This window comes from Ambystoma mexicanum, chromosome 14, assembly GCF_040938575.1.
Source record: "Ambystoma mexicanum isolate Mex_15411 chromosome 14, UKY_AmexF1_1, whole genome shotgun sequence".
Taxonomy (NCBI): domain Eukaryota; kingdom Metazoa; phylum Chordata; class Amphibia; order Caudata; family Ambystomatidae; genus Ambystoma; species Ambystoma mexicanum.
The window spans coordinates 152,598,737-152,625,985 of NC_090940.1; the positions used below are offsets into that span (position 1 = coordinate 152,598,737).

The window sequence follows — 27,249 nt, forward strand, 5'->3', positions numbered from 1 at the left end:
CGGTCCTCGACGCGTTCGAGACCGTGTGCACCTGTGATGTCTTCGAGGAAGACCTCGACGTCTGAGGCGTCGAGGGCGTCGACAGGCTTTCTCGAGGCTCTGGCTCCGAGGAAGTCGTCGAAGCCGTCGACCCTCAGGTCTTCGAAGGACACGCTCGGAGCTCCGGCTTCGAGGACTGTGTCGATGCCGTCGATGCTGGCAGTGCTGCATCTGAGTAAACGAGTGATGCCAATCCTCTCGGCGCCGATGCCTGTTCTCTCAACGTCGACGCCAATCCTCTCGGCGCAGATGCCTGTTCTCTCGACGCCGGTGCCGATTCACTCGACGCCTTTCGAGGCCGGGGTGTCGGAGGTACCCCGTGGCACGGGGGAACCCCCTAGGAAGGCTCTGGTTAAGAGCAAGCACTCTCGGTGCCTTCTTTTCGCCACCTGGAATATATTTCGGAGGTGGATGAGGATTCTGATGGCCTGGTTCCTAGTCAGGTTCCAGATGAAATTGTCTCGGGCCATAGTCAGTTTGACGATTTGAGGCAGTCACTGCATGATGCCAGTGGACTGGACACCTCTCCGGAGGTGGAGTTTTGTAGGCCTGAGCCTGGCTCTCATGCCGATTCCTCGTACCGGCGCCTTATGGTTAGGGTTTCCGAGTACTTGGGATGGTCTGCTCCCCCAGGGGAGTTTGTGCAGGATGATCTCACAGACATCCTTGATGTTGGTCCCCCAACTGACCCGGTACTGCCGTTTCATATGGCTCTACAGAGAAGGGTGGCGGCGGCGGCTTGGACTGCTCCGGAGAGTCTCCCGGCGGTGGACAGGTCCTTGTCGCGAAAATACCGTCCAGCCAGTAGCGACCCCTGCTACTTGACCAGGCACCCTACTCCGGAGAGTTTGGTGGTGCAGGCGGCCACGGCCCCGGCAAAGCAGGCGTCGTACCCTACCATCCCTCCTGATAGGGACGACAAACGTTTTGATGGCTGGGCGAAGAAAGTGTTTTCTTCTGGTGGTATGGCGCTTCAGGCGGCCCACTCCATTTATGCCTTGTCTCGTTTCACACACACTCTGTGGAACTGTGTTGCGTTAGCGGCTGAACATATTCCCGAAGGGGACGAACGGGATGGTTTCCTTGCTATGGTCCAGGATGATAAGGATGCCATGTGAGTCCGTTCAGTCGGGTTTGGACATGGCTGAATGCGTCAGCAGGTCCATGGCGGCGAGCACCGTGATACGCAGGTTTGCGTGGTTGCGGAAGTCGGGGTTTGCTCCTGATGTGCAGTCCCAGCTCCTCAACATGCCCTTTGACGTTGAACACCTTTTTGGCAGCAAGGCTGACGAGAGCCTTGAGAGGTTGCAGACCTCAAAAGCTGCAGCGAAGTCGTTGGGCGCTGCAGTTCGCCAACCTCCGCCTTTTCGTCCTAGGGGACAGCAATGGAGGGGTGGTTCCTTTCGCTATTACTCGTCCTTTAGTAAAGCGAGAGGAGCTGGCAGTCAAAGAGGCCAACGAAGGGGTACCAGAGGTGGACGACAGGGTACCCGTGGTGCCAAGGCCGCTCGGGCAGTTGCCTCTTTGCCCTCAGGTAACGCCGCATCCGCTACCACTCAGTCATGAGGCCATGTCCCATGGTTCGCCGGTTGGGGAAAAGCTGGCGCAGCATCTTGTAGAGTGGCGTGCCATTACTTCAGATGTGTGGGTTCTGGAGATCATAACCCACGGCTACTGTCTTCCCTTTCGGCACAGGCCTCGCGACAATCCACCGGGGAACCTCTCTTTGCAGAGTCCGGATCCGCTCCTTGCGCAGGAAATTCAAGCCCTGCTGGAGAAAGGCGCCATAGAACTGGTGCCTGTAGCGGAGAGGAACAAGGGATGGTATTCCCCTTATTTTTTGATTTCGAAGAAAGACCGGGGATTGAGACCCGTCATGGACTTGCGCGGTTTGAACAAACTCCTCAGGAAGGACAAGTTTAAGATGGTTACTCTCTCTCAAGTCCTCCAGGCCCTTCAGCTTCAGTACTGGTTGGTGTCTATCGACCTCAAGGATGCTTACTTCCATGTGCCGATCCATCCCAAGCACAAGAAGTACCTGAGGTTCGCGGTTGGCGACTCGCACTTTCAGTTTCGGGTCCTGCCGTTCGGGTTGACCTCCGCCCCGAGGGTTTTCACCAAGCTCATGGTGGTGGTGGCAGCGCATCTCAGGCAAGGGGGGATTCACGTCTACCCCTACCTGGACGATTGGTTGATCAGGGGGAGCTCTCCCGAGCAAGTCCTGGATCAGCTGTCCGTCACCTGCCACTCCCTTCACAGGCTGGGCTTCTCCCTCAATTTAAAGAAGTCCCATTTGACGCCAACACAGCGGCTCCAGTACATCGGAGCAGTGCTCGACACTTCCCTGGGGCAGTGTTTTCCTCCCCAGGTGAGGGCTCTTCACATTCAGCAGATGGTGCACAAGTTTCAGTATGTCCAGACGCTCCCAGCGTTCGAGTTCTTGAGGTTGCTCGGCCTCATGGCATCCTGCATTCTTCTGGTGCCAGAGGCTCGCCTGCGGATGAGATCTTTGCAGTGGGCACTCAAGATGCAATGGTCGCAGTCCTCCGGCAGGATGTCGGACCCGGTTCAGGTACCGCCCTCGGTCGCCCGGGACCTTCTGTGGTGGGCCGTCGAAGGCAACTTGATGAAGGGGGCTCCATTTTGGCTTCCCTGGCCGGAGGTGACGATCGTGACGGATGCATCCCTCACGGGATGGGGAGCTCATGCCAACGGGCTGACAGTCAGCGGTCGTTGGTCTCCGTCGGAGTCCAGACTCCATATCAATCTGTTGGAGCTGAGGGCCGTCAGGCTAGCCCTGAAGGCTTTTCTGCTTACTGTGCGAGGAAAGAATGTCCTGATCCTGACGGACAACACCGTGGCCATGCACTACCTCAACAAAAAGGGGGGGGCAGGGTCACTTCCTCTGTGCAGGGAGGCGATGCAGCTCGAGTTCTGGGCCATCCAGCAGGAAGTTTCGATCTCGGCAGTTCATCTGGCCGGAGACGAAAACGTGACGGCGGACGCTCTGAGCAGGCAGAGCACGATCTCTCACGAGTGGGAGTTGGCTCAGGAGATTCTCCTGGAGATCTTCGCCCTTTGGGGGACCCCTCAAGTGGATCTCTTCGCCTCCAGTGTCAACCGGAAGTGCAAGAGGTTCTGCTCGTGGGAATTTCCTCCAAAAGGAGCCTTAGGAGACGCGTTCGTGGTGGAGTGGTCATTCCCGCTGCTGTACGCGTTTCCTCCAGTCCCCGTCATCCCGCAAGTGCTGCATAGGTTACGGAAGTTCAGTTCCCGGATGATCCTCATTGCTCCGGCGTGGGCTCGGAGGACGTGGTACCCGGACCTTCTCGACTTGTCCATCTGCCCTCCACGTCGTCTTCCCTATAGAGACGATCTGCTCTCACGGGAAGGGGGGGGTCAGGTTCTCCATCCAGAGGTCAGATCCCTCAACCTTCACGCTTGGCTTCTGAAAGGTTGAGGTATAAGGATTGGGACCTCCCTGAAGACGTGATGGAGGTGTTGCTCTCGGCCCGAAGGCCAGCAACAAATTCTCTGTACCGTTGCCATTGGCGTAAGTTCTGCGACTGGTGCAGAGTTCAGAATGTGGATCCTTTTGCATGTGACATCCCCATGGTTCTGTCTTTTTTACTTTCTTTGGCCCACAGGGGCTTGCAAGTAGGTACCGTTAAAGGTTACCTGGCGGCGCTGTCCATCTTTAAGCGCTCGTCTGAAGAGTGTTCCTACTTTAAAATCCCTTTAATTTCACAGTTTCTGAAAGGGCTCACTAATGTGTTCCCTCCGTCACCTTTCCTGGTGCCAGGTTGGGATTTGAACCTTGTTCTTAAGTTTCTTATGGGTGCTCCGTTTGAGCCTTTGCATTCTTGCCCTTTGAGGCTGTTAACTCTGAAAACTGTGTTTCTGGTTGCGGTTACTTCCGCTCGCAGAGTGAGTGAGTTACAGGCACTTTCAGTTAAGCCACCCTTCACTGTATTTCATAAGGACAGGGTTGTCCTTCGAGTTCGTCCTTCTTTTCTTCCGAAGGTGGTTTCGGAATTTCATTTGGCCCAGAAGGTTGTTCTTCTGGCATTCTATCCTCCTCCGCATCCTGGTAAGGAAGAGGAGAGGCTCCAAAGGCTTGATCCTAGGAGAGCTTTAAGCTTTTATGTTTCACGCATATCCCAGGTCGGAGTGGACGATCAACTCTTTATTGGTTACGCTGGAAAGCGTTTGGGACAGGCTGTGACGAAACAGACTTTGTCTCGCTGGATTATTTTGGCCATCTCGGAGTGTTGCCGCTTGGCGGGTAAGGACCCGCCCGCCGGCTGGCTTGCGGGCCCATTCTACCATGGGTATGGCTGCATCTACTGCCCTGCAGAGGGGTGTTCCTATTCGCAACATCTGTGATGCAGCCACCTGGGCTTCTGTACATACATTTGTACGTCACTATTCCATCGATTCCATCCGGGGACAGGATCTGGCCTTTGGCAAGGCGGTCCTTTGCTCTGCTATTTGATTGGCAATTCTAAATTTTGATTCTAAATTCTTTCCCTCCTCCTTGCTCTGGTACTGCTTTGGGAGTCTGTCATAGATATGGAATACGTCGGAGGACCCAATCCCCTCGAAGAACAAGTTACTTTCTTACCTGGTAACGTTCTTTCGATGGGATGGTCAGACGACGTATTCCATATCGCTCCCTCCCTGCCTTCCCCGCTGCAGAATTTCTTTTGCGATTGCAGCTTACGTTCCGCATGGCTTTGTGTCTGACTGGCAGTTGACTAATGTCACACGTTCTGGGGGAAAAAACCACAACTGAGGCTACGGGCGTCGTGCGTCCTACTTATCACATCGGATGACGTCGGACGTCGGAGGAGGTCCTCGACGACGGCGCATCGATGCAGGACGCAGAAAAAAGTTTCCGAAGCAGCACAGCTGTGGTGATTACCCGTCATAGATATGGAATACATCGTCGGACCATCCCATCGAAAGAACGTTACCAGGTAAGAAAGTAACTTGTTCAACTACCCACCTTCTTCCTGAACCCCACTAAGGTGGCCAAAAAAAAGCCTCTACACACTTGATGTGAGGAGAGCAGTCATATATATTCTGGAAAAAACTAAACCACTAAGAAAAACGAACCAGTTTTTTGGTTCTGTGGCAGCTGCTAGAGAAGGGGACACTGTCTCTAAATCAGCCATCTGAAAGTGGATTGTAAACTGCATCGCACTGTGCTACACTCTTGCCAAGAGAGATCTGCCCTTCAAGCCTGGAGCACTGGGGGTTCCATAGCATTCATTTGTAAAGCAGCAACCTGGAGTTCTGTACACCCCTTTACCAGACACTACTGCCTGGTTACTCGCTCTAGGTCTGATTCTCAGGTGGGACAAGCAGTGCCAATACATCTCTTTACTACTGTTCCTTCACACATCCCACCACCATCTCTGGGTACTGCTCGCTAGCCTATGCACAGCGTGTAATTCTAAGTAGATTCACAAGCATCGGAAGACGTGCATTACTTACCGTAATAGCATTTCTGATGATTGTATCTGTTTAGATTCACATGCACCTACTCTTCCTTCACTCTTGGAGTAGAAGGAACATAGACATCGTACTCCTTTTCTCTCTACTTGCTCACGATAGTCACAATACAACCAGAGGGACCTCGACACGCGAGGGATTTTGGGTACACCACACGTCACGTTAGGGATAGTGTTACAAGCACTGCCATGTCGATGTCCCCCTTTCGATCCTCGAAAGACAAGATGCAATACTCTGCGATTACCACTAGATGTCTAGTCAGATACAATCATCAGAAATGCTGTTACGGTAAGTAATGCATGTCATAGAACGCTGACTCCACTAGAATGCGGCTACCCATGACGAATTTGGCACGCATATTGCTTGGTCTCATACAACACCCACACCTCCACTAACATTAAAATGCAGCTACCAACTTCTGCCCGGCCTAGCTGCACACATAGTGAGTGCACATGCACTAATTACATAATCAACTGACTACAATCCCCCAGGGCGTTCGTCCTACAGTGCTTTGAGATCATACCAATGGTAAAAGGCGCTACACCAATGCTCATAGCATAAGAAAACATAAAGAGGAAGAAGAGAAACTGGGACGTTTAGGTCAGCAGAGGGTCTCTACAATAGGGCTAAGACAGGTGAAAATTTTAACGATTCGGGGAAGAGGCCAGCGGAGGGGGCAGTGGAGAGGATAAAGGAGAAGTTCTCTTAAAACTTAAAAAAATTGTATTGCTTAAAACCAGTTGCCACAGAACATTTTTACAACTCTTTAAAAATGTTCGATGTAAAGTGAGCAACAAATGTGCTAGAAAGTCCTGCTTTTTAAAACTCTGTAGAAATCCATTTTGTTGAATTGAAGGTGTTTTTTTTAATTCAGTGCCCTGATGGCGCTGATCAAGCAAGCTCCCTCCAGGGAGCTTGTGCTGCTTGTTCTGTTAGGGCAGTTAATTCGAACACACTTAACGTTCATAAAACTGCACAGTCCTAAATGAATGCTACGATAATACAGCAAACAAGCCCTTTTCAGCAAATTAGTTATTTGTTTGCTGTATAGCATTCATAGGACTCTGCAGTCTTAGGAGCGTGTGTTTTTAAAAAAAATAAATAAAAAAATAAAAAGTTTTATTCGCTGCCCTAACAGCAGTACAAACACAAGCTCCCTGGAGGGGTCTTGTTTATTTCTACCATGGCATTGAATTAAATAAACCCCTTACACTGCCTACAAAATGGATGGCTGCAAGAGAGTCGTATACATTTTCTTTATGGCCAATAGTTTCAAGCAATACAATTGTTTGAGAGGACCTCTACTTTACAGAACTCGGAGATGAGGACAAGTGATTGGGACCACGTCTCAGACCATTTGGGGAGCAAACGGGTCGATAGAAGCGTAAGATGGCTTAGCGCTGCAAAGGAGGGGTGCTAATTAAGTTAAAGGTAGGGAAGAAGTAGCCAGGCATAGAAGAGGTGGGAGAGGGGTTAGACAGGAGGGTTTGGGGTAGGAGAGAGAGAAGGGCTGTGAGTCACAAATGTTAAAGATTTTAGAAGAAAGGGAGGAGGTGATGGATATTTTCTTGGGAGGTGTGAGCAAATATTGGAGGGTAGAATAAAGTTTGTGGGGGTGATCGCATAAGGAGAAGATTAGGTTGTTGAAGTAGTAGTATTTTACAGATGTTAGGGCAGCAAGGTTATCTTTGTAGGCTAGGAGTAGGGAGGGTGTCTGTAATTTGCACCAGTGTCATAGGTCACGCCACATTTTTGTTTTGAGGGTCTAAATTTCAGAGGTGATCCAAGGCTAAGGAAAGGGACTGGAAGGTGTGAATGTGCGAGCAGGATAAGGATAGTGCCAATCAAATGGCTCATACGTGCATAGTGAAAGTACAGTCAATGGAAGAGGCTTAAATAGGGGAAAGATACAGGAGAGAGGTCCTCACATCAATGTAAATAATGGCATGATCAGAGGGAGTGGGGTCAATGAAGACGTCAGAGGAGGCGAGTGAATTGGAGAGAAAGACCAGGTCAAGAGATTTTCTTACCACAGTGGGTAGAATGGTTGTGGAATTAGCTGAGGGACTGGTGATATGAGGGATTTAATTTGGAGAAAATGGATAAAGAGGGCTTGGAAAGTTAAAGGCCCTGTGCATGATAATGGGATGTCTGTGGCCAGTGACTCAAGGAGAAGGTTCAGATAAGGGCAGGAGTTGGGAGAACCAGGGGGTTGATGGAGAACCAGAACAGTGAGAGCAGTAAGTGGGAGTAGTTGAAGTATTGTATCCAAAAGGAAGAGATGATGTCAGAGGGGGTAGTGGAGCAGTATTGAGGGCCTTGTTGTTGAGGATCCTCACACCACCACCCTTTCCAACAGGTTTGGGAGAGTGGGAGAAGGTGGCAGTCAGTGAGGAGAGCTGCTAGCGCAGCAGTCACATGGGACGATCTAGGTTTCTGTGATAGCAAAAAGTGCGTTGAGGGTGATAAGTCAGTGGTCAATGAAATAGGAAGAGTTGTTGCACATAGATTGTGCGTTCCAGATGCCAACTGAAAGAGTGACCGGGGGGTGGAGGATATGAGCAGGTGAGGTGCGGCAGCCTTTCTCCTCTCCTTTTTAACTTGTACTTCTAGTTCCTCTGCGAGGTACTAGACAACTTACAGGCCTTTTTCACCAACTATGCTGAGGACATTCAGCTGGTTGTGGAATTGAGCAGAAACTATGGTAAGGACAGCATACTAGTAAATGACCTCTACAACAACATAGTAACATGGATGGACCTAAATTGGATGTGTCTGAATAGCAACAAGACCGAGCTGATGGTCTTTGGCTCTAACCAGGCTGGGGCTAAACTCACATCTGAATACGAATCTTTCAAGATCAAAGAATCATACATCAAAGTAGTGGGCAACGTCAAAACCTTGGCCATGACTTTAGAAGCATCCATGAACTCAGGCGCTCAGGCTATGTATGTAAGCAAAAATTGCTCGTACATCAGACAGCTGAGAGCAATTCAACCATTACACAACAAAGTAAATTGCACAACAATTGTCAGCGCAACCATCCTATCTCATCTAGACTATGGCAATGCGCTCCTACTCGGAGCTAGCAAACAAAGCGTGTTGCAATACCAACTGATCCAAAACAACACAGTCAGGATAATTAAACAAAAAGTTAGATCAGATTACATTAGTGATGCTAGGCGGGACTTGCATTGGCTGAAGGTTGAAGACTGCATCCTATTCAAATCGCTTATTCTGATGCATAAGTGTTTGTACGGAAAAGCCCCAGTATACCGAAAAACCAAAATTGTCTGTTACAATCCCACTCGAGCTCTGAGATCAGAGGCACAGGGGCTTATTGCATTAACCACACATAAGAAAGCAAATGCTTGAGAAGAGCTTTCCCTATTCGCGCAGCCGTAAACTGGAACAAACTCCCCTTGAACATGAGACTGGAATCCAACCACCGCACATTCAGAAAAGTTAAAAACCATATTGTTCAAATAAGAGAGTTCAGGTGAGGTTATAACCTCCTAGCCAGGTTACTCAGTTCTTCTCTGTACTGGTTCCTCTAAACTTCCTATCTTTAATGTATCGTCCGCTATGATTGTCTTTGTCTGTCCGGCGCCCTGATGCCTGCGGGCTTCCGGCGCTGCATGAATAAATAAATAAGGGAGATTGAGGTTGGAGATCCTGGGAGCTTCTTATTTCAGGAGTACAGGGAAGAAGAAAGATGGGGAGGTCAGAGACTGTTGCAGAATTTGCACCAAGTTGAGGCTGTAGGCTATGAGAGAAGGGAAGTAGAAAAGGAAGTAGGAGGAACGGAGAGAAATAAAGATGCATGATTGAGGTTAGAAAAATAGGCAAGTGAAGAAATGGTGGAGATGGAGAGAATGGGTTGTCTGAGAAGAAACCAATGTATGTTCTGAGTTTGGTTACATTGGGGCTATGGGTAACCAAATGACAGTTAACAGACCCAAACCGGCAATGTTCCTTGGTCCTGTGACTAACGGAAGCTTTTTCAGTCAATGGGTAGTAAATAATGTAGGAATGCATGTTATCAAACAGTAAAACGGACACAAGTGATCACAGTTCAAGGTTGTTCATTGAACTTCAATTGGGTTTGAAAAACGTCTATCTAATCCTAAATCTAAAGATGGGAGCAAGCTACAACCATCAAATAATAACGCAGCCCTAGTCTAGTCTGTCAAAATTAAAGGGCCAATACTAATAAACCGATTGCCAATCCTTCTAAATACAAATAGTGTGGGAAACCATGTTATGCAAAAGAAAAGTTTTCAAAAAATTATATGTCAGGATATTCAAGTCGTTGGCTTCCTTTCCCCGTGTTTTCAGCAAGGGACAAGGCAGCATACTTTTGCTTCTCTTGCACCAGGATGCAGTTCAAAACTTGAACATCAGGACCTTCTGTGCCAAAATCTCTTTTCCATTCAAAGTCTTATTTCAAAGGGCCCAATCCAACACAACAAACCTTGAAGTTCCTTTCTTCCTAGGATTTTACATATACTACTTCTCAAGTGATTTACTGTTCACCCCGGGAACCCCTCCACCAGGCTCAGACTCACTTTGACACAAAATCTTCAATTGGTCTCCCACCACCGTGCTTGGACCAAATCTTCTTTGTCAAACTTTTTCTACTTCATCAAAATCAGACTTTTGACTGTCTGCAGGATTTTGCTTGACCCGTCGCAGGACCACTTCGGTTCACAATTATTCGTTCTCTTCTCTATATAACGCTTTTCACTTTCAGTTTTGCCACTTCTCCGCTGTCTACCTTACAGAGACCTTCGATTGAGTACCCATGCGGTGCCGAACCACTGTGCCAAATGTATAACTTGCTTTGGAGTTGTCACTCATCAGCAGTTGAACTTTACTTGTGTCTCTTATCACATGTGTTTTAACAATGTTAGTTCCAGCGCTCGCCATACAATGTTGCTTCTTGCAACCTTTGCTTCAGCACAGACAGGTCTTTTATCGGTGTCGGCCATCTTACCGGCTGTGTTGATTTCTCCGACGCTGCTATTTTCTTGGAGCCAAGGTCTGTACCACAGCAGCTGGTGATTCTCTTTGCCTTGATTATTGACGCGGGAGGGCCCATGTTATCTGACACACAATACAGGATTCTTCAGCCTGGTTTTCTAATCTTACGCTTTCTATTCTTGAGGTTTTGGGAAAGTAACGGTTCTTTATCGAAAAGGTCAAGGGAACTTCCCTACTTGCGATCCTCTTCTGTTTTGCTGTCTCTCCTCTCGTTCAGCTGCTGTCTCGAAACTACTGTTTCCTTCTGTGCTTGCATCGCTCAGAGTGTGCTCTCGTGCTCCGTCTTTTATCGGTGTGGGGAAGCTTAATGATAGTCAGGTGTGTGTGCTGGTCCGTAATTGCCTGACCTCGCCTGACCATTGTAAAGGGACACGTCGAGTATATTGCTCAGGTGTTAGTCTGTTCTCCGATAGCGGGCTGTCCGTGAGAAAGTGTTTGTGTTGTAAAAGGGGGTGGCGTTGGAGTTCTTAAATATCCTACCTGGTAGTATGGGGGTAAAGGTGTTACAGGGAAGGGGATACCGCCTCTCACCGTCCAGTGTCCCACTCCCTGAACACCCCTCACCCAAGTGATCCTCCTGCACTGGTCCACCCCCAGGAACTGGATCCAAAAGCGATGGCCTTGTCCTGTCCACCTGCATGACAGATCCTCGAGGACTAGCGGGTGGGACACCTTCTATTTTCTCGCAGTGAGTAGAAGGATTCCCAAGTGTGGAAGCAGAAGTCTGGTAATCTGCTCAGTAAAGTCCTGGCTTGAGCAGGTGTCCTCCCCTAGGCCCTTTCCGACCGCAACCGGCCCATAAGTTCTCCTTTCTCAGGAAGAGGCTGCTAGGAAATATTTATAGATGACTTTGTTGAGGACAAGTGTGTGTGGGTTTTTCATTTTTTTGAGTGTCATTTTCTGTTGCTGTGCTCTGACAGTGGCAAGATTTTTCATGCCCTGTGTTTTGTATTGCTACGGGTGATTCCTCAGAGATGGAAGGGATGGTTGTCCTGCTACAAACCAATCCTATCTAGGTTTGGGGCCCACCTTCTCTTTGGACCCTTGTGTTTTATAATAATGGGATGTCACGTAACTTAAAATAATTGGGACAATTAAGGGAAATGTAGTTGCATTTGTGGGTTGTTTGGTGTGCTTGTCCTTTTTAGTCCCAGCAAACGGGTAGCTTTTGCTGTACATACTACCCCTGGATAATGCTGATTTATTCTCAAAACTGTAGATCTGGATCCTCTGCAGAGTAATTACTTTCATACATATTTAATTTGTTTCTTGAAAATGGCCCTGAAGAAAAAGCCTCTGGTCCCTAATCCGTTCTCCAAATTACTAACCTCTAATATGATAGTAAATCTAGTTACCCAATTTCCTAATTTCCTTCCTAAAATATTACTGCCCCTTGTCGTCCTTTCTACTTTTAGCAAAGATTTTCATTAGTGTCTGCCAAAAAGGATATCCAAGCTAGTGGTGTCTTCTGGGGGCTTGAGGAAGGTGTATTAATCTGTAGCCCAGTCCCAAATCAACTGAGATGAATGTTTTTCTAATCTACCAACTCCAGGGTTTAACTGGTGCTGCTCTCGTTTTTTGTTTAGGTCTTCTTTAATCTGCGCAGGAGCAGTGTCTAAAAACAGGTCATGCTCTCTTGGGGTTGAACTAGTTCAGGTTCTTAGAAAACAGTTTGTTTCTGCTGGAGCAATGTCTTAATGTGGAAACCTACAGTGGAGTAAACCTATGTTGCTGGCTCAGGAGCTGCTGCTGTTAGGCTTCCCTTCTGCAGAAATGAGTTATAGCCCCAGATATATTTTCCAACCGTTCTCTGTCCCTGACCGCCACTGCGACTATAAACAGGAAAGCAAGGCCAAACATGGGATTGTACAGGTGGCCAGCGCCTGGTGATTTTCTTTTGTAAGGCAGTTCACGGTAAAAATCCTGGAACCCATTAGGAACCCATTAGGCACAGTATCGGTCCGTAGTAGCAGAGCCTCCTTCACGGAATAGATTTATAAGACGTATAACTCCATTAGGGAATAGAAGCATAGATTAAATAAAAGCTCTGCCAGTCTTAGCACCCTCCCCACCCCCCATTGTCAACAGTAATAGTGCTTACTGAGCAGAAATTTAATCCTCCCTCTTGCATCTAAGCAAGCTTGAGCCCGATCGTTGCCCACGTCCAGAACACCTGGAGCCGAATGGAGAGTTTCAACCTCCTGAAAATGTATAAAACCGATACAAGCTGCAAAAATATTAGTGGTATGTAACTTTAGGTAACATTGTCGTTATATCCTTAATGGCTTGGGGTGTTTAATCTTGTCCACTCCCACTCCTCTTTTCAAGGTTTTAATATGTAGGCTCTGTTAGGCAAAGTATGAATGCAGTAACCTCTGGGAACACTACAAGCAACTATGACTACAGGTATAGGCAACCCAACCTTTGGTATAAGCTTGTACTAAACAGTTTTTGTAGCGTTATTGAGCAGCCAGGCTGATCGCAAGAGGGGAAATGTGAGCAGTAGTGGAGATACACAAAGATTCACAGTTACAGGTATTCAAATAAACTTTTACACTAAAGGTTTCTTGCATAAACAATTATTAATGTATTTATCGGTCAGTTATAAGGCCTTCTTTAGAAGGGAGCATTGTGCTAGTAACACACAAATACACTTCAATACTGTACAGTTTCTGAATCAGACAATAACCTTTTAGGATGGCCTACAGATACAACCTATACCCACAGGTGACTTCAGTAACAAGGGTGCTGGGGGACATTAATATCTTACTGTTGGCATTCAGAACACTCTTAAAAAGTTGGTAAAAGGCAAAGATTATTAGAACACTAGAGATCATCAACTTCTTAAGCAGGGCAAATACTTCCAGATAGCAATATAAGAGTCATTCAATTCAATAGACTAAGCCAAAGTCAATGGGCAAAAGTCTTTGTATAGAATGCAGCACTTCAGGTAAGTAAATGGAAGTCTTGCACAAGTTCTTAGGAGTCTTTGATAAAAGGAAGAATCAAATGTAGGGCCACACGCTGATTAGACTTGTGAGTTGCAGAAGTTACAAGCACTTCCACAGAGGTAGGTTCTCTTAGACTTGTTTTACAGTACCTTGGTAAAGAAGAAAAGATGCAGCTGATGACTTCTGTTACTTGGCACCCGTGGAAGCCCCGTGAAGTCCCGCTTTGCCCGAAGTCGCTTTTCTGCTGCCTATTCATTTGCTGCTTGCAAGCTGATTCACTGCTATTTGGACTGCAACAACCAGGAGCCTTCACTCTTGATTGGAAGGCGGGTCTATAAGAACAGGAACGCGCGCGCACGCACCCGTGGAAGCCCCGTGAAGTCCCGCTTTGCCCGGAGTCGCTTTTCTGCTGCCTATTCATTTGCTGCTTGCAAGCTGATTCACTGCTATTTGGACTGCAACAACCAGGAGGTGAATTGGCTCACCACATTGACTTTTCTTTTAAGATAATTTAAAAGTGCACTGACACTTATACTTGTTTAATTTCTTTGTTTGTATAGCCTTCACTCTTGATTGGAAGGCGGGTCTATAAGAACAGGAACGCGCGCGCACGCGCACCCATGGAAGCCCCGTGAAGTCCCGCTTTGCCGCAGCGTCGCGAGCTAGCGGTCAATCCTTATCAATATTACTCTTGCTTCCATCTACAAAGAGAGCTTGTGAGAGCTCCTAAACCGTGAGTGTTAGATATTTATAGAGTTTAGTTTTTAGGGACGTTTTGATTACGGGCTCTTGACTAACCTTTGCCCCAAATGAAACGAAATCTTTATACACTTCGCACTGGAATGCCTCCCTTACAAAGTGTATTGTTCAATTCCAGCGAAACACAAGCCAAGACTGTTCCATGTGTCTCGACACCGCGTTCAGTCAGAGTAGAACCTCCAAAGCTTCCCATTGTAAAAAAGCGTACTGTTCTTTCTGTAACTAACTCACTGAAACAAACTGCAAGCACCCAAGATATACGTTTTTTTTATCCAGACTGTGTAATTCAAAGTTCTACCTTGAAAAATTCTAAAGACACTTTCCAGCCTCCCCCAAATATAATTAGTCATAATCAGGCGGGGTGTAGCACCACCTTACATGTCTCCTTGTCTGACAGCACAGTTTTAAGAGGGGAATCTATGGCTCAAATCTCCGATACTAAATCCAGTCCCACTTCAGTAAAATCCCAGGGGGATGTAGTTGTGATTGACCTGCCTTCCCCTGGTTCTGATTTCACGGTACAAGAAACACTTGGTAATTTTTCCTTCTCACCTAAAATGTTTTCAAATGGAGGTTATACGAAATCTAATGTAACTTCCTCTTTTTTTTATTTCACACTCCTCGCAAATGCCCTTCAACTGAAAAGCCCCAACCATTACAAAATGTGTCTAAAGTAGTTGAACTAACTTTGGGAGCAATGAATTTAACTTTACAAACCAGCACCACATTGTTTAACACATTGAATACTAAATTGGATGTTCAGGGCGCTCAGTTATCTGTCTTGGCTTGGCAGGCCAAGCAAGAAATACCTTGGGCGCATCAACGACCGATAACTAATGAGCCTATTGTGCTGCCAACAGTACCAGTTGATAATTGTGTAAATCCGCTCAAACTGGTGTCTGTTGCCACCATGACTTCTACCATGGCTCCTAATAGTCCTTCTGTAAAAGTACCACTGAATGCACTAGAAATATCCAATCTGCACTCCCAAACAGAAATGCAATTGTCTCCCATCACCATAGACAATTCAGGTATATTGTGCTCTCTCCCGTATATTGGCCAGGTCATCAGAGAGATTGCGCCTGTTCCTGAAAAAGGTGCAGGTGGGGAGATGAGTGCTCCAATTCCAGAACCATATACCATTTTTTCTAAAACTACGCCTCAATTACCATCTAAAGCTCTATCCTCTGGGAAAAGTTTCCAACTAAAAAAGAAAAATTCAGAGGTGGTAAAAAAAAAATCCAAAAATGTAAAGAAAACTGAAGTTGGTGCACCAACAAGTTCGAAGCAATTTTTTAACATGCTTACTCTTCCTAACAAGCACAGTCAGCAAACGGCCTGTGCTATTACAAAAAAGTATACGCAACTAAGTCAAATGCGCAAACTAAAACTTGACTCCATAACTGAAAATTCTGTACCTCCAGTTTCTTATGCACCATTGGACAATTTGGTCCATGCAGTCCAAAATTATGAAAAACAAGTGAGCTTGGAAGTGCATCATCCCTCACTGGCTGCTGAACCCAGCGACAAACAAATCCCAGTGCAAAGAACTGAGGTTTTGACCGCTGAGCGCTCCACATTAAAAGAACCAAGATCGTCTCAAACTTGTACATCGACTGAACACGAACAAGAGGTGCTGGCGAATTGTCGTTCAGAAATTAGGAAGGAAGTTGATGCGTATATGAGCAGATTTGCTTCGTTACCGATACTAAAAGGGCCCTCACTTGCACCACTCAGCCTCGATACTCCATCCATTCAGCGACCTGGATCTAAACCTTCGGTCTCATTCAAGTGTGACAACACCAAGAAAGTGGCAGTCTTGTCCACTTCCTTGTCTATTCATGATGCTGAAATTGCCTCTTTGCTGAAATCTTTACGCCCTCTTGCAAGCAATCTATCTTTCTCTACAACAACAGCTTCCTTCAGTAATCCACCTGTTAAATCAATTCTGAAGACAAAAGTGGGTAAGGAGAAAAACATTGCCTTAGTGCTCGGTTGTCGTCCAGCACCATTTCCACAATATGTGTTAAATCGTCATAGTATCCTACAGGTGTTTTCCGATATTCCACTGTTGCAGGACATCAGAACTTCAGATATAGCGCAGGTAAAGTTCTTTAATGATAACTCAGTAAGCATGGCGTGTCTTTGGCTGACGTCCAGAGTTGTCAGAAATCTTATATGGGAAGCGAAGGATCAACTCCTAGCTTTGGGTTTCATACTTCTATTGGGTCCAACCAACTCCTCTGACGGATCCCTCAGGGCGGAAACATGGATCAACTCAGCCATAAGCGAACTCAACAAGGGTACAGACTCTATAGAAGGATACTCAAAAGATGATGTGACCTCTAAATGCTGCTGTAATTGTGACTCCAGAAGTTAACTTTCGTACAAGGTTAAGAATGAACGTACTATTTCCCTTGCTTCTTGGAACACCCGAGGTTTTAGTCATTTGCTAAACAACACACTAGACACTCTAAATAATTACGATGTGACTCTATTACAGGAAATGTGGCTTACAAACGTTCCCTCTTGGGACAATCATGCCATACACTTTTTACCAGCACTACAAGGCGGAAAGGGGCGTCCAATGGCTGGTCTTTTGACGGCCTCGAAATTAAGTTCTAATGCTAGTATAATTTTCTCCTACTCCCCAAATTCTTTTGCCCAACTAACTGTTATCTCAATAGAGTCAACCTTGTACGCCTTAGTCAACTTATACTGGAGTCCCAAGAGCATTGATAATCGGAGGTTTTTGGTTGATGTTTCCACGATGCTGGACTTCATTGTATTTATCCCTAAAATACAGTACACAATTGTTGCTGGTGATCAATCTACACTGTTTTTCTGCTAATTATGTTTTAGGAGATTCGAGACGCAGATTGTGGGAACAATTTATGCATTCCAGAGGCTTTTGTATGATGAATGGGAGTAAATTTGACATCAGTGATTCAGCTCATACGTGGCAACAAGGTGCTGCAAAAGCCACAATTGATTATATCTATGTGGATGACGAGTTGTATTCGAAAATCCATTCCTTTAACTTAGAAACCAATCCAAATAGTGACCATCGTTTGCTCACTATTAACTGGTTGACCAATGTGCCTTCTACCAAATGCAACACAGTGGCAAATTTGGGTCAAATAACTGTTTCTAATCAGTTAAATCGTATAATCTGGAATGAAAACAAACTAAATGATTTAAATAATTCCTTGCGAGCTGCTTTCTGTCACTCACGTGAAAAAAACATTCTCCACTGTTGTCCCCTATTATGATCTTATACAACATTTTGCAGATAATAGGGTGCGTAAAAAACAGACCTTTAGAGGCTCACTGAATTTCGATTTCAAAAAAGAGAGGCCTTGAAGCTCCCATTAAGCATCAGGTTCACAGTTCTCACTCAAGTTAAAACCTCATACAGAAATTGGCGAAGACACCATCGCAGTAGACTATTCCAACGAGATGGAGAACTAATGCTACAAAGCATCCGCGACCATAACACGGATCAAATTTGGAAAGCTTTAACTAATGCCATATCCCCTGTGCAATCTATGTAGCAACTGCAGAGTGTGCCGGAAGCAAGTTGGATTAGCCACTTCTCTAAAGTATACGCTGGTCCGCCCAATTCCGAATCAACTCTTAGCACCTTTCCCCATAAACGGTTTCATATCACCATCTCTAAATCTGACATATTGTACTTCATCAATAAAATAAGTCAGTCTAGAGCTCCCGGTCCTGACGGGCTGTCCAATAAAACTTTCAAACAACATCCAGTAATATGGTCATCAATTCTACACCAAATTTATGAACATATTAATGAAACTCAAGAGATTCCTGCATCTTGGAAACACTCGTTGATTGTTCCAATCCATAAAAAAGGTGATCGGAGTCTCCCTGAGAACTACAGACCCATTGCCTTACTAGATGCTCCTGGGAAACTTTATAGCCATATCATTCTACAAGAATTGAACAAATGGACCATAAATGAGCTCAAAAGAGATCCGTTTCAAACCGGCTTTGTTGCTGGTTTAGGGACATCCGTGAACTTGATCACCCTGAACATGCTAAAGTCTAAATATGCAGAAGTTAATCAACCATTGTATATGGCCTTTATAGATTTTCGTCTAGCATTTGACTCGGTCGACAGAACATTGCTCTTTCAGAAACTGCAGAAGTATGGTTGTCCTCTATCATTATTAACTATAATTAAAAAACTACATACAAAAACATCTATTCAAGTAAGACTATCTCTCGATGGATTACTATCTGCGCACATCGAGACTTTGAGAGGCTTGAAACAAGGGTGCATTCTGGCGTCCACTTTGTTTAATCTATTCATTCTAGATATAGGTGTCTCTTTTGAACAAGTAATATCCGATTCACCAAAACTAGGATCTCAAAAGATCATATGGCTCCTTTACGCCGATGATCTTGTCCTTATTTCTCAAACTCCTAAAGGACTACAAGAATTATTGAACAAACTAGACACTTATATCTGTATTAACAACCTGATCATTAATGTGGACAAGACACAGATAGTAGTATGTCAAAAAAAGAGACCTACAAAATTGGTGAATTTCCAGTGGTATTTGCAGAAAGCCCCTTTAAAGACTGTACCCTTTTATAAATATCTAGGGTTACCATTTTCTGGCACTGTGAAAAATCAAATTTATAATGATACCCTGAAAGCAAAATCCATGACTCTTATATCTCAAGCAAAAATAATCTTGCATAAGTATGGTAAATTTACTTCAGCTCATGTTGTCACTTTCTTCAATCAAAAAGTTGTCCCTATTCTATCTTATGGAGCTGAAACACTGCTTCCACAATCAAGAATTTATTGGGACAGACAAGAAGGGAATTTTTGGAAAGCAGATTTTTGTCTACCCACGTGTACTCCTATGTGTATGTTAAGGTACAAACTGGGCCTCATCTCTTGTCTGCACTAGTTCTTTGGAAGTTTTGTAACTTTTACCGTAAATGTCTGTTGGGAATTAACACCATGAATTTGTTGGGCCCAATTGCAATGTACATCTGCTCATCCAACGATGCGTTTCCCAAAAAATGGGTAAAAGACATTTTGAAAGTATTAGTAAATGCTGACATCTCCATTGACTTGCTACTTACTAACCCTGATCAAGCAAAAAAAAGAATATACTGGCATGACTGGATTGTAACACAAGAACTTTGTTCAAATTATGTGGATTTTGATTTAAATCTCTTTCCACATAAGAAGTTCAAACAAATGGCCAATTATCTTCTAAAGTCTCCATCGCATTATGTACGTGCAGAAATGTTAAGAATGCGCCTGAATCTTCACCCGACAAATCAAATTTTGGCAAGACGTGGTCTAATTTCAAAAAATGAAAGTTTCTGTCGCTTCTGCAAAGACTGTAAACAACTAGAGTCATTAGCTCATATAGTGGTTGATTGCCCGGCTTTGAATGGCTTACGCGAACACTACTTTCGCAATTTGTTGCAATTAAACTGCGATCGCTCTTCAAATGAAATATGGAGCTTATTAATGACGAGTAATCGAACTGCCATTCATATCGCTCTTACGCAGTTCATAAAAACAGTCTTGCCTTGAAATCCTTCTCTTATGTTTAATTAACAATTTTATGAATTTTCTTAAGATATAGGTTGTTCCTTTTCTTTAATCTATGCTTCGCTAATATTTGTTAAATCATTTTTTGTGAAAATCGAGAATAATTTAATTTTAATATTGGTTAAACTTGTTATGTCTATCCATATGTATATTTTTAATGAAAAAGATTTAATTGATATAAATTATGTAAAAAGGATTTAATCATGTATGTTGTAATGAATAATATTTTGAAAGGTTGAACTTCTTCAGCCAACCAAAATAAAAAAGTTACTTGGCCTCAGTCGGGGGGACAAGAGGGAGGACGTCGGGGGACTCCTGCACTGGCCTGGCCCTGTCAAAACTGGCAACTGGCAAACTTTAGTTTCAATGGCTGTTTCGAGTTTCAGCTCCTTGCGGTACAGCATATGATATGATTGGTTATTTATAACGCGCTTAATACCCAGAGGTTTCTAAGCGCGGACCCGGGGATCGAACCTGTGTTTCGCCATGTTGTCTTGCTTCCAAGGCGAGCACCAATCAACGCCCCTAAGCTATCCTCCCGAGAATCGCAATAAGCGCGGTTCCTGGCTTGTCAAGGTGGACTGTCCTTACTTCTGGGGTCCCACACTCTGCTGAGGGGGCTCAGGTTTGGTCAGTCCTGCTTCGTGGGAGTCCGGAGGATCTTCCAAAAGCTTTAGGCCAGCTTAAAAGTAACACACACAATCTGGTGTCCCTCTCCCTGGCTATTCGATTGCTGCAGCAACTCTGAGGAAATTAAACCAACTTACTTTGGCGTTGATTGGTCCCACCAACTCAAAGGGAGAAGTCGTCCTTGCAGGGGCTTTTCTGTCGATGCGAACTTGGCGATTCGGACCTGCAGCAGGGCTTCCCCACCCAAACCAACGGTCCAGGAGTTGCAGCAGCCGTCCTCTTCAAGCTCTTCTTTGGATCCTTCGTCCAGTGGTCGACTCTGCCTTCCAAGCCAAAAGACTCGCCTTTTATTCAGTTCTCTCCCATTCATTCCAGCCTAGCTGTCACTCACCCAGCAGGGTGGCTGTCCTTGCCAAACAGTCAGCTAGCCAATCATCACTTAGTGCATTCACGTCTCCTAGGAGACTGAGCATGGAGTTACGGGCACCTCCCTCACTTCCTGCCTACCCCAGACACTCTGGAGCCAGAGGCGGGTTTCATTCCTGAAGCCTGCCAAAGGCGAATGAACAAAGAGACCAAACCTGGTCTCTTTGTTCATTCGCAGAGAAACTCTCTAGAAGGACCTTCCCACAAAGACCTGGCGAAAAAAGACCAGGCACCATTTTAGCAAAGATGGCTGTACGCCATTTTGAAAAAGATGGCTCCCACGGTTACTTTACCGGAGCTGCAAACGGTCGCAGTAAATGCGGTAAATGCAAACCAAGTTAGTTCAAAACGAAACCACTGCCACCAGCCAGTCCATTGAAGAAAGGGTAATTTTTACATGAGCATTTAGACACAGGGGATACCAAGTAACCCCTCCTGCACGCTATTGTAAGATAGGGTGTGCTGGGTCTAGCAAGTACAATGCTAAGTAAAGTCAATTTCACTTTACTGCTCTGGGAAACAGTAGTTCATCCCAGAGAAGGTAGTTAAACCTTGGGAAGTCTGAAAGACTTCCCTTTGCCACTGCACTGAAGGTGCTATGGGACACAATTGGAAAATATGATGCCTATGGAGTTGGTTAGACTCCATAACCAAAAGAAACAAACACAGAAAACACATTGAATTGAAAAGTTCAAAGTCCCAAAGTTTAGCAAAAAGCTGGAGGGCTCTAAGGTGGGAGGAATTGGCACATTTTTGAGAATTCTCCCTAACACACTCAAGAATCCCCATTTGTCTCCATGGATAGTTCTCAGATGAAGTTGCACTGGTGCTTGCATATGTGTAGCCTCATCCCTTGTTCCCTGCTTTGCACTTCACTGCTAGTTCCCCATTGCTATTTGATGTTCTTACAGGATTTGGAATAAATAATCCTGCATTAACCTGGTAATTAAGTCCACACTGCATATTTCACCTCTGTTTTTGTAGGTCTGAACTTTGGCTCATTTGGCTTTATTGATCTTTATTGATTTGAATATCGGCAGAAGTAAAAGTGATCATTAGACTCATTAGCTGTTTTCAAATTGCATTGCATAATCAAGTTGTCTACAAAGTTCTAAAAGTGCTATTACAGTGCTGTGGGAAAGGTTGGCATTATAACATCCCACACACATCTGCTTGCAATTAAATGTCCTTGTTGGTGTGATTGTGCTGTTGTCTCCTTTTGGTACAGTCCTTATAAAGACACTGCAATTTGGGATATGTCGTTTAGATCAGTGACAAGTAATTGTATATAAATATTGAATAATAGTGATACATGCTGCACTATTGAGTTTGTATGCACTAGACTACAGTAACGATTGTACCCACCCCCAAACTAGGTATTTTGGTGCCAGAACTGAGGCTTGCGATCATGACCCCAGATCTCAATTGCTAAGCAGCCCTGGACATATTACCATAAGCACAGTTGCATAATGGAGCATAGGACCGCAAAGCTTGATATGTAACTTCCTTACTCTTGTTCCACACAGGGTGTTTCCAAAAGTGAAAAGCCGCAGTGCCCATATGAAGAGCCATGCTGAGCAGGAAAAGAAGGCTGCAGCACTGAAAGAGAAACAGAAAGAGGAGGCTGCTGCAGTGGAAGCTGCTGCTGCAGCAGAAAAGGCAGCCCGCAGCCGGACGGTGCGGGACGAGAGCAGCGGGAGCAGCAGCAGTAGCAGCTGCAGCAGCAACAGTAGTAGCTGTGGTAGCTCAGACGAAGGAGAGATCATGTAGCCAGGTTGAACTAAACTTGAAGAGCAGCAAGGCTGGTCCTCTGCTTGCACTCCCTGTCTTTTCCTCTTTGGACTGAGCTGTTTGATCCCAACTTCAGTGCTGCGAGAGTGACCTCTGCCAATATGGATTGAGTGGTTAAATCGTATCACAGTGAACTTTTGACTGTTTTACGTTTTTCGTTTTTCTTTTTTTATAAAAAAATACAAATATATTTATTTATAAAGTTTATTGGTTACAAATTTGAAGAGTGCAATCTGGAGCTTTAATATCAAATCCAAGCCCTTTTACTCTGGACACGTGTCTGGAAACATTGTGTAGCTGGACTCTTGGAGGAAAAACTGCCAGACATGGAAGCCTTTTGAGCCAACCGCCTGCTTAATCGATTCACTCTGCTTCTATCAGAAAGGAGATTGCTCATGGAGAAATGTGGCACTCTTCACCCCTTTAACCTGCTCCCCTCTCTTCAGGTGTTTGGCAAGGGGAAACTAGAGAAAGATTTCATTTTGTTTGTGGATTTTCCTAGATACACTCTAGATGAAATGCAGCCTCTTGGTTAGGTGTAATGCATTGTTAGTAATAGTTCATGTGATAGGTTAGACAATTCTCTATACACAAGCCAATGTTGTTGAGATTGGATTCAAGGGTATAGGATTTAAACTTCATAACTGTATTTTACAACAGCACATTCTTTTTTTTTTAACTCTTTATTTCTCATTTTGCAACAAGACATCCAAACACAGTAATAAATACAAGATAGGTCATTGGATCATTAACAATTCCAAAATCATGAAACAGGATCAAAGAAAGCAATTAACAGCATACAACAACTCACCCGTTGTTCCAGACCTAACTCAGAATTAAACCATGAACAAAAACATAAAATACAAAAACAGGAATGTTACAAAACAATAGACAGGACAAACATAACCCCCACCCCTCCCTAGAACCCCCATACCTTATTACTCGGAATTGCGTGTATAGGTCATGCAACCAGACAGTACAATATTGATCGAATAATCTTAGGAAATGCAGCGGGCACTGGTCCAGATGAAGATCACCAACTGTTGCATCGTCTTACACTTTTTTTGAGTAGGAATGGCAAGAATGTGGTCCTCTGAATGAAAAGCATCTGCTTGCCAAGACAGCACAACGTTAATTGCAATCAAGAAGAACACTTAAATTAATTGTATAGGGATCTATGGCCTACATAAATCAGTGTGTTCTTTTTTTGGTGTTGCAGCTTTGTCATGTCGCACCAACATATTTTTGTTGATATTGTGCCTTTGTTTCAATGGTCTTAGTCCAGCAAGTTTCTCTTGGTGGTAAGTTACCGAAGATTGATGCTTATTTTGTTTACTATTGCACATACATTGTAGTGATGATGATCAGTTTCAAGGGGATTCAGGCAGTTACATGCAGATCTGCCATGCTAGACCTATATCAAAAGACTATATAAACAACAACCACACAGTGTTAGGTACCTTTTGGACCATCCATTGTCAACACAGGCGCTGACTGAAAGGTGTCTTTGCACATAGTCCAATTTCGATCTTTGGACATACCAACCTTTCTTCTGCTAATGTTGGGCAAAAGAGGACCCGTTGTGACTTCTTAGTCGTCTAATTCTGTTCTGGGACTCTGGTCTTGGTGTCCGACACCATTTAAGTCAAAGGTTGTTCTTTTGAAATGCTTTGTTGATACTATGGTAAAGCGCAAATGAATCCCTTGATGCGATGATAGATACCCATGGTCCTCAATTAAGGCCTCAGTGTTTGATTTGCTTGGCATTCTTCAAACAGTATACTGTAGTCTTCGCGTTTGTTGGTTTTCAGCTGTTGCAAGTATTGCATTTACAAGAGTTCTGCTTTTACTATACGCTCTCCGTTAAACCAGGAAATAACATTTGGCTCAGTAATGGTGCAGGAAATTATTATGATGCGGTCAACAGCAGCACACCCATACGTTCTTGAAAAACAATGGTAAGCATCCTTGTTCAAAAGCAAATCCCTTTCAGCTTTAGATCTAAAATTGCTGAACATTAATGGCATATGATGTAAACGTATGTGCACGATTTCCCACTTGCTATTTAGTTTCCTTGTTTGGTCACTTGGGAGGGAGGTTTAGGCTTACTGCCCATATTGCCCAAGAACCATTATCAAGGAAAAGGGCCTTGATTGAAGCTTCTCTTAAAACCCCTAATCAAACAGAAATTAAGTTGGGAACCACTGCTTAGCCCAGAGTGTAATGTGTCCCAATCTGTGAAGGTTAATTCTTGTATGATCTTGGTCACCAAAGGAAAAACGGTTCTCTCTGATCAAATTATGGTGACATAGTTGCTATTTTGTTGCATGAAACCGGTGTGCACACCTTTCAGCTGTTTGGATAATAAGGGGTATAGACCACAATTTCCATGGAACCATAGTACTTGTGTATTTGGCTCGGTGTTCTGTATGTTTTACACTCTGTCTGCTTAGGTTGCCAGGGGTTATAGAAAGTTGATACTCCACTAGCTAACCCCAAAAAAATGTTAACTTGTGCTGTTTCCAGAAATGATCTGGACTTATTTAATTTCAACCTTTTATGAAAGGTCACTTATTTTTTCACTCTTTGATACAGGTTAATGTCAAAAGCAATAAAAACCCAACTTTCCAGCAAGGGAAATCACAAGCATATCTGGTGCTGTCGTACTGCAAGAAAGTTTGCTACAGTGCACAGCATGTTGTGTTCAGAAAATGCTGAGAATGGTTGACCGATATTTATCCCCCCTCAGCTTTTCTTTTGTCTGTCTGGCTTTTTATGCAGACAGACCCATTGCCAAACAAAGGTAGAAGGCATGATATTCGTTGGGAGATTACTTTTTCATTGTAAACTACAATTACCCGATGACCAAGTCTCACACACACACTATATTTCCAGTCCTGGGATTTCCCTTTATAAATCATTTGTGTCCATTGAATTGAACCCATGCCACAACCTACAGAATACATTTTAGTGTCTCTTAGTCATCTGGGTACCTCGTTATAAGTGGTGTCTGCTGTATGTTCAATTAATTTGTGTCCTCAATAAGGTAATCAAGTAGCCTTTGTAAATACAAGCAAATTATTTGCCCTTGTTAGACTGTTGAACCAAGGCGCTGCATTTCATCAAAATATAGTGGTACAAACTTACATTCATCGGAAGCAAGGAGGGGAGCATAGGGACAGGCATTTCTTGGCTGCACAAGTTTGCTGACCGATTCATCGGTCGTCACAAGCCTTGAAGCCCACAATGAAGGACTCATGTTGAGTCGTTTGCCACTACGTATACTTTGAGGAGGAATCTAAGAGTTGCAGATTTCAGATGCCTTTGGACACTTTGCGGCATCAAAATATATTGTCTTTAGTAACTGGAGGTTCACGTGTCTTTATGGCCATTCGCAGTGTGATTTAATGCTAGTCCAAATTAATGATAATGTGCAAAGTGAATGTGCAGTATAAACATGTAAATATTAACATTATATATAAATATTATTTCACTGTATTTTGTTTTGTAAAGCAAATTAAATCTAGGTTCCTTTATCTGCGTCGAAGACAATCTACTTTTTCAACACCAAGCGTATTGATCTGTGAGAAGCACACAATGGTGAATTCTTCACAAAATAATGAATTCTTGTTCCACTGGTCAGCTGCAATCCAGCCTTCCATTGTCTTCTGGACAGAAATGATTTCTTTTGCACCTGTGTCAACTCTTCTGCCATTGTTCAACACCTTGTTTAAGGTAGTGAAAGATTTACCAGTGGGACGATCTGCTGTCCTAGAAGCATTTAGGATGTGTCTCAAATCGTATGGCAGCCAACCATTGACTCATGTGCTGTACTGGGCAATGTTACTATTGTGACATACTTTTTAATGACTGTAGTAACACACATGGTACATGGATAGACTACACCAGCCCACATTTGTCAGGCCTTCAAAGAAATTGTGATAGTATTAATGTGTACTTATAAAGTCTGGGAACAATGAACACTGAAAGATTAGTCCACCTAACCTGAACAAAAGGCTGTGAAATATTCCTTGCAACTTAATGGGAGTTTAAGTCAAAACATCCCTGTGGGCTGAACTCTAATCGAATGAGTAAAACCCTGAGAAAGAATACATGCACTGTTTGGAAGCATTTTATTTGTTATACAGTACTGCAGTAATTATTTTTTATAACTTAATAATATAAAAGTCATTAAAATCTTGGAGTTTCTGCAGTTATTTCAGAAAGTCTACATTTCTATGGGAGAAAGGGTTTTGTGTTTAATGTTGATTTTATTTATACATATGAAATTCCTTGAAATGCATCTCTCTATTTACTCTGCAGTTTTAGCCAGGTCAATGTGCAGATATGTACAGGCTGGAGAACTTGGTATGCACTTAAATAATAAAAAATATATGCTAATTTGTGGGTGGTACTTAAAACCATGGAAAACACATCCTGCTTGAAAACTCGACATGAACACTACCTGGGTCACACCCATTCTCTACC

General features: G+C 44.3%; 1 protein-coding gene across 4 annotated transcripts in view; it reads left to right on the plus strand.

The window, feature by feature from the left end:
• MIDEAS (mitotic deacetylase associated SANT domain protein) overlaps nucleotides 1-26,978 on the plus strand; it is a 1,134,261-nt gene extending 1,107,283 nt beyond the window's left edge. For all 4 annotated transcript variants that reach the window (XM_069638766.1, XM_069638765.1, XM_069638767.1 and 1 more), the window contains one exon: nucleotides 22,497-26,978. In XM_069638766.1, coding sequence (XP_069494867.1) covers nucleotides 22,497-22,740 — 244 coding nt within the window. In that variant the 3' untranslated portion in view covers nucleotides 22,741-26,978. The remainder of the gene's footprint in view (nucleotides 1-22,496) is intronic.
• The last annotated feature ends 271 nt before the right edge of the window (nucleotides 26,979-27,249 follow it).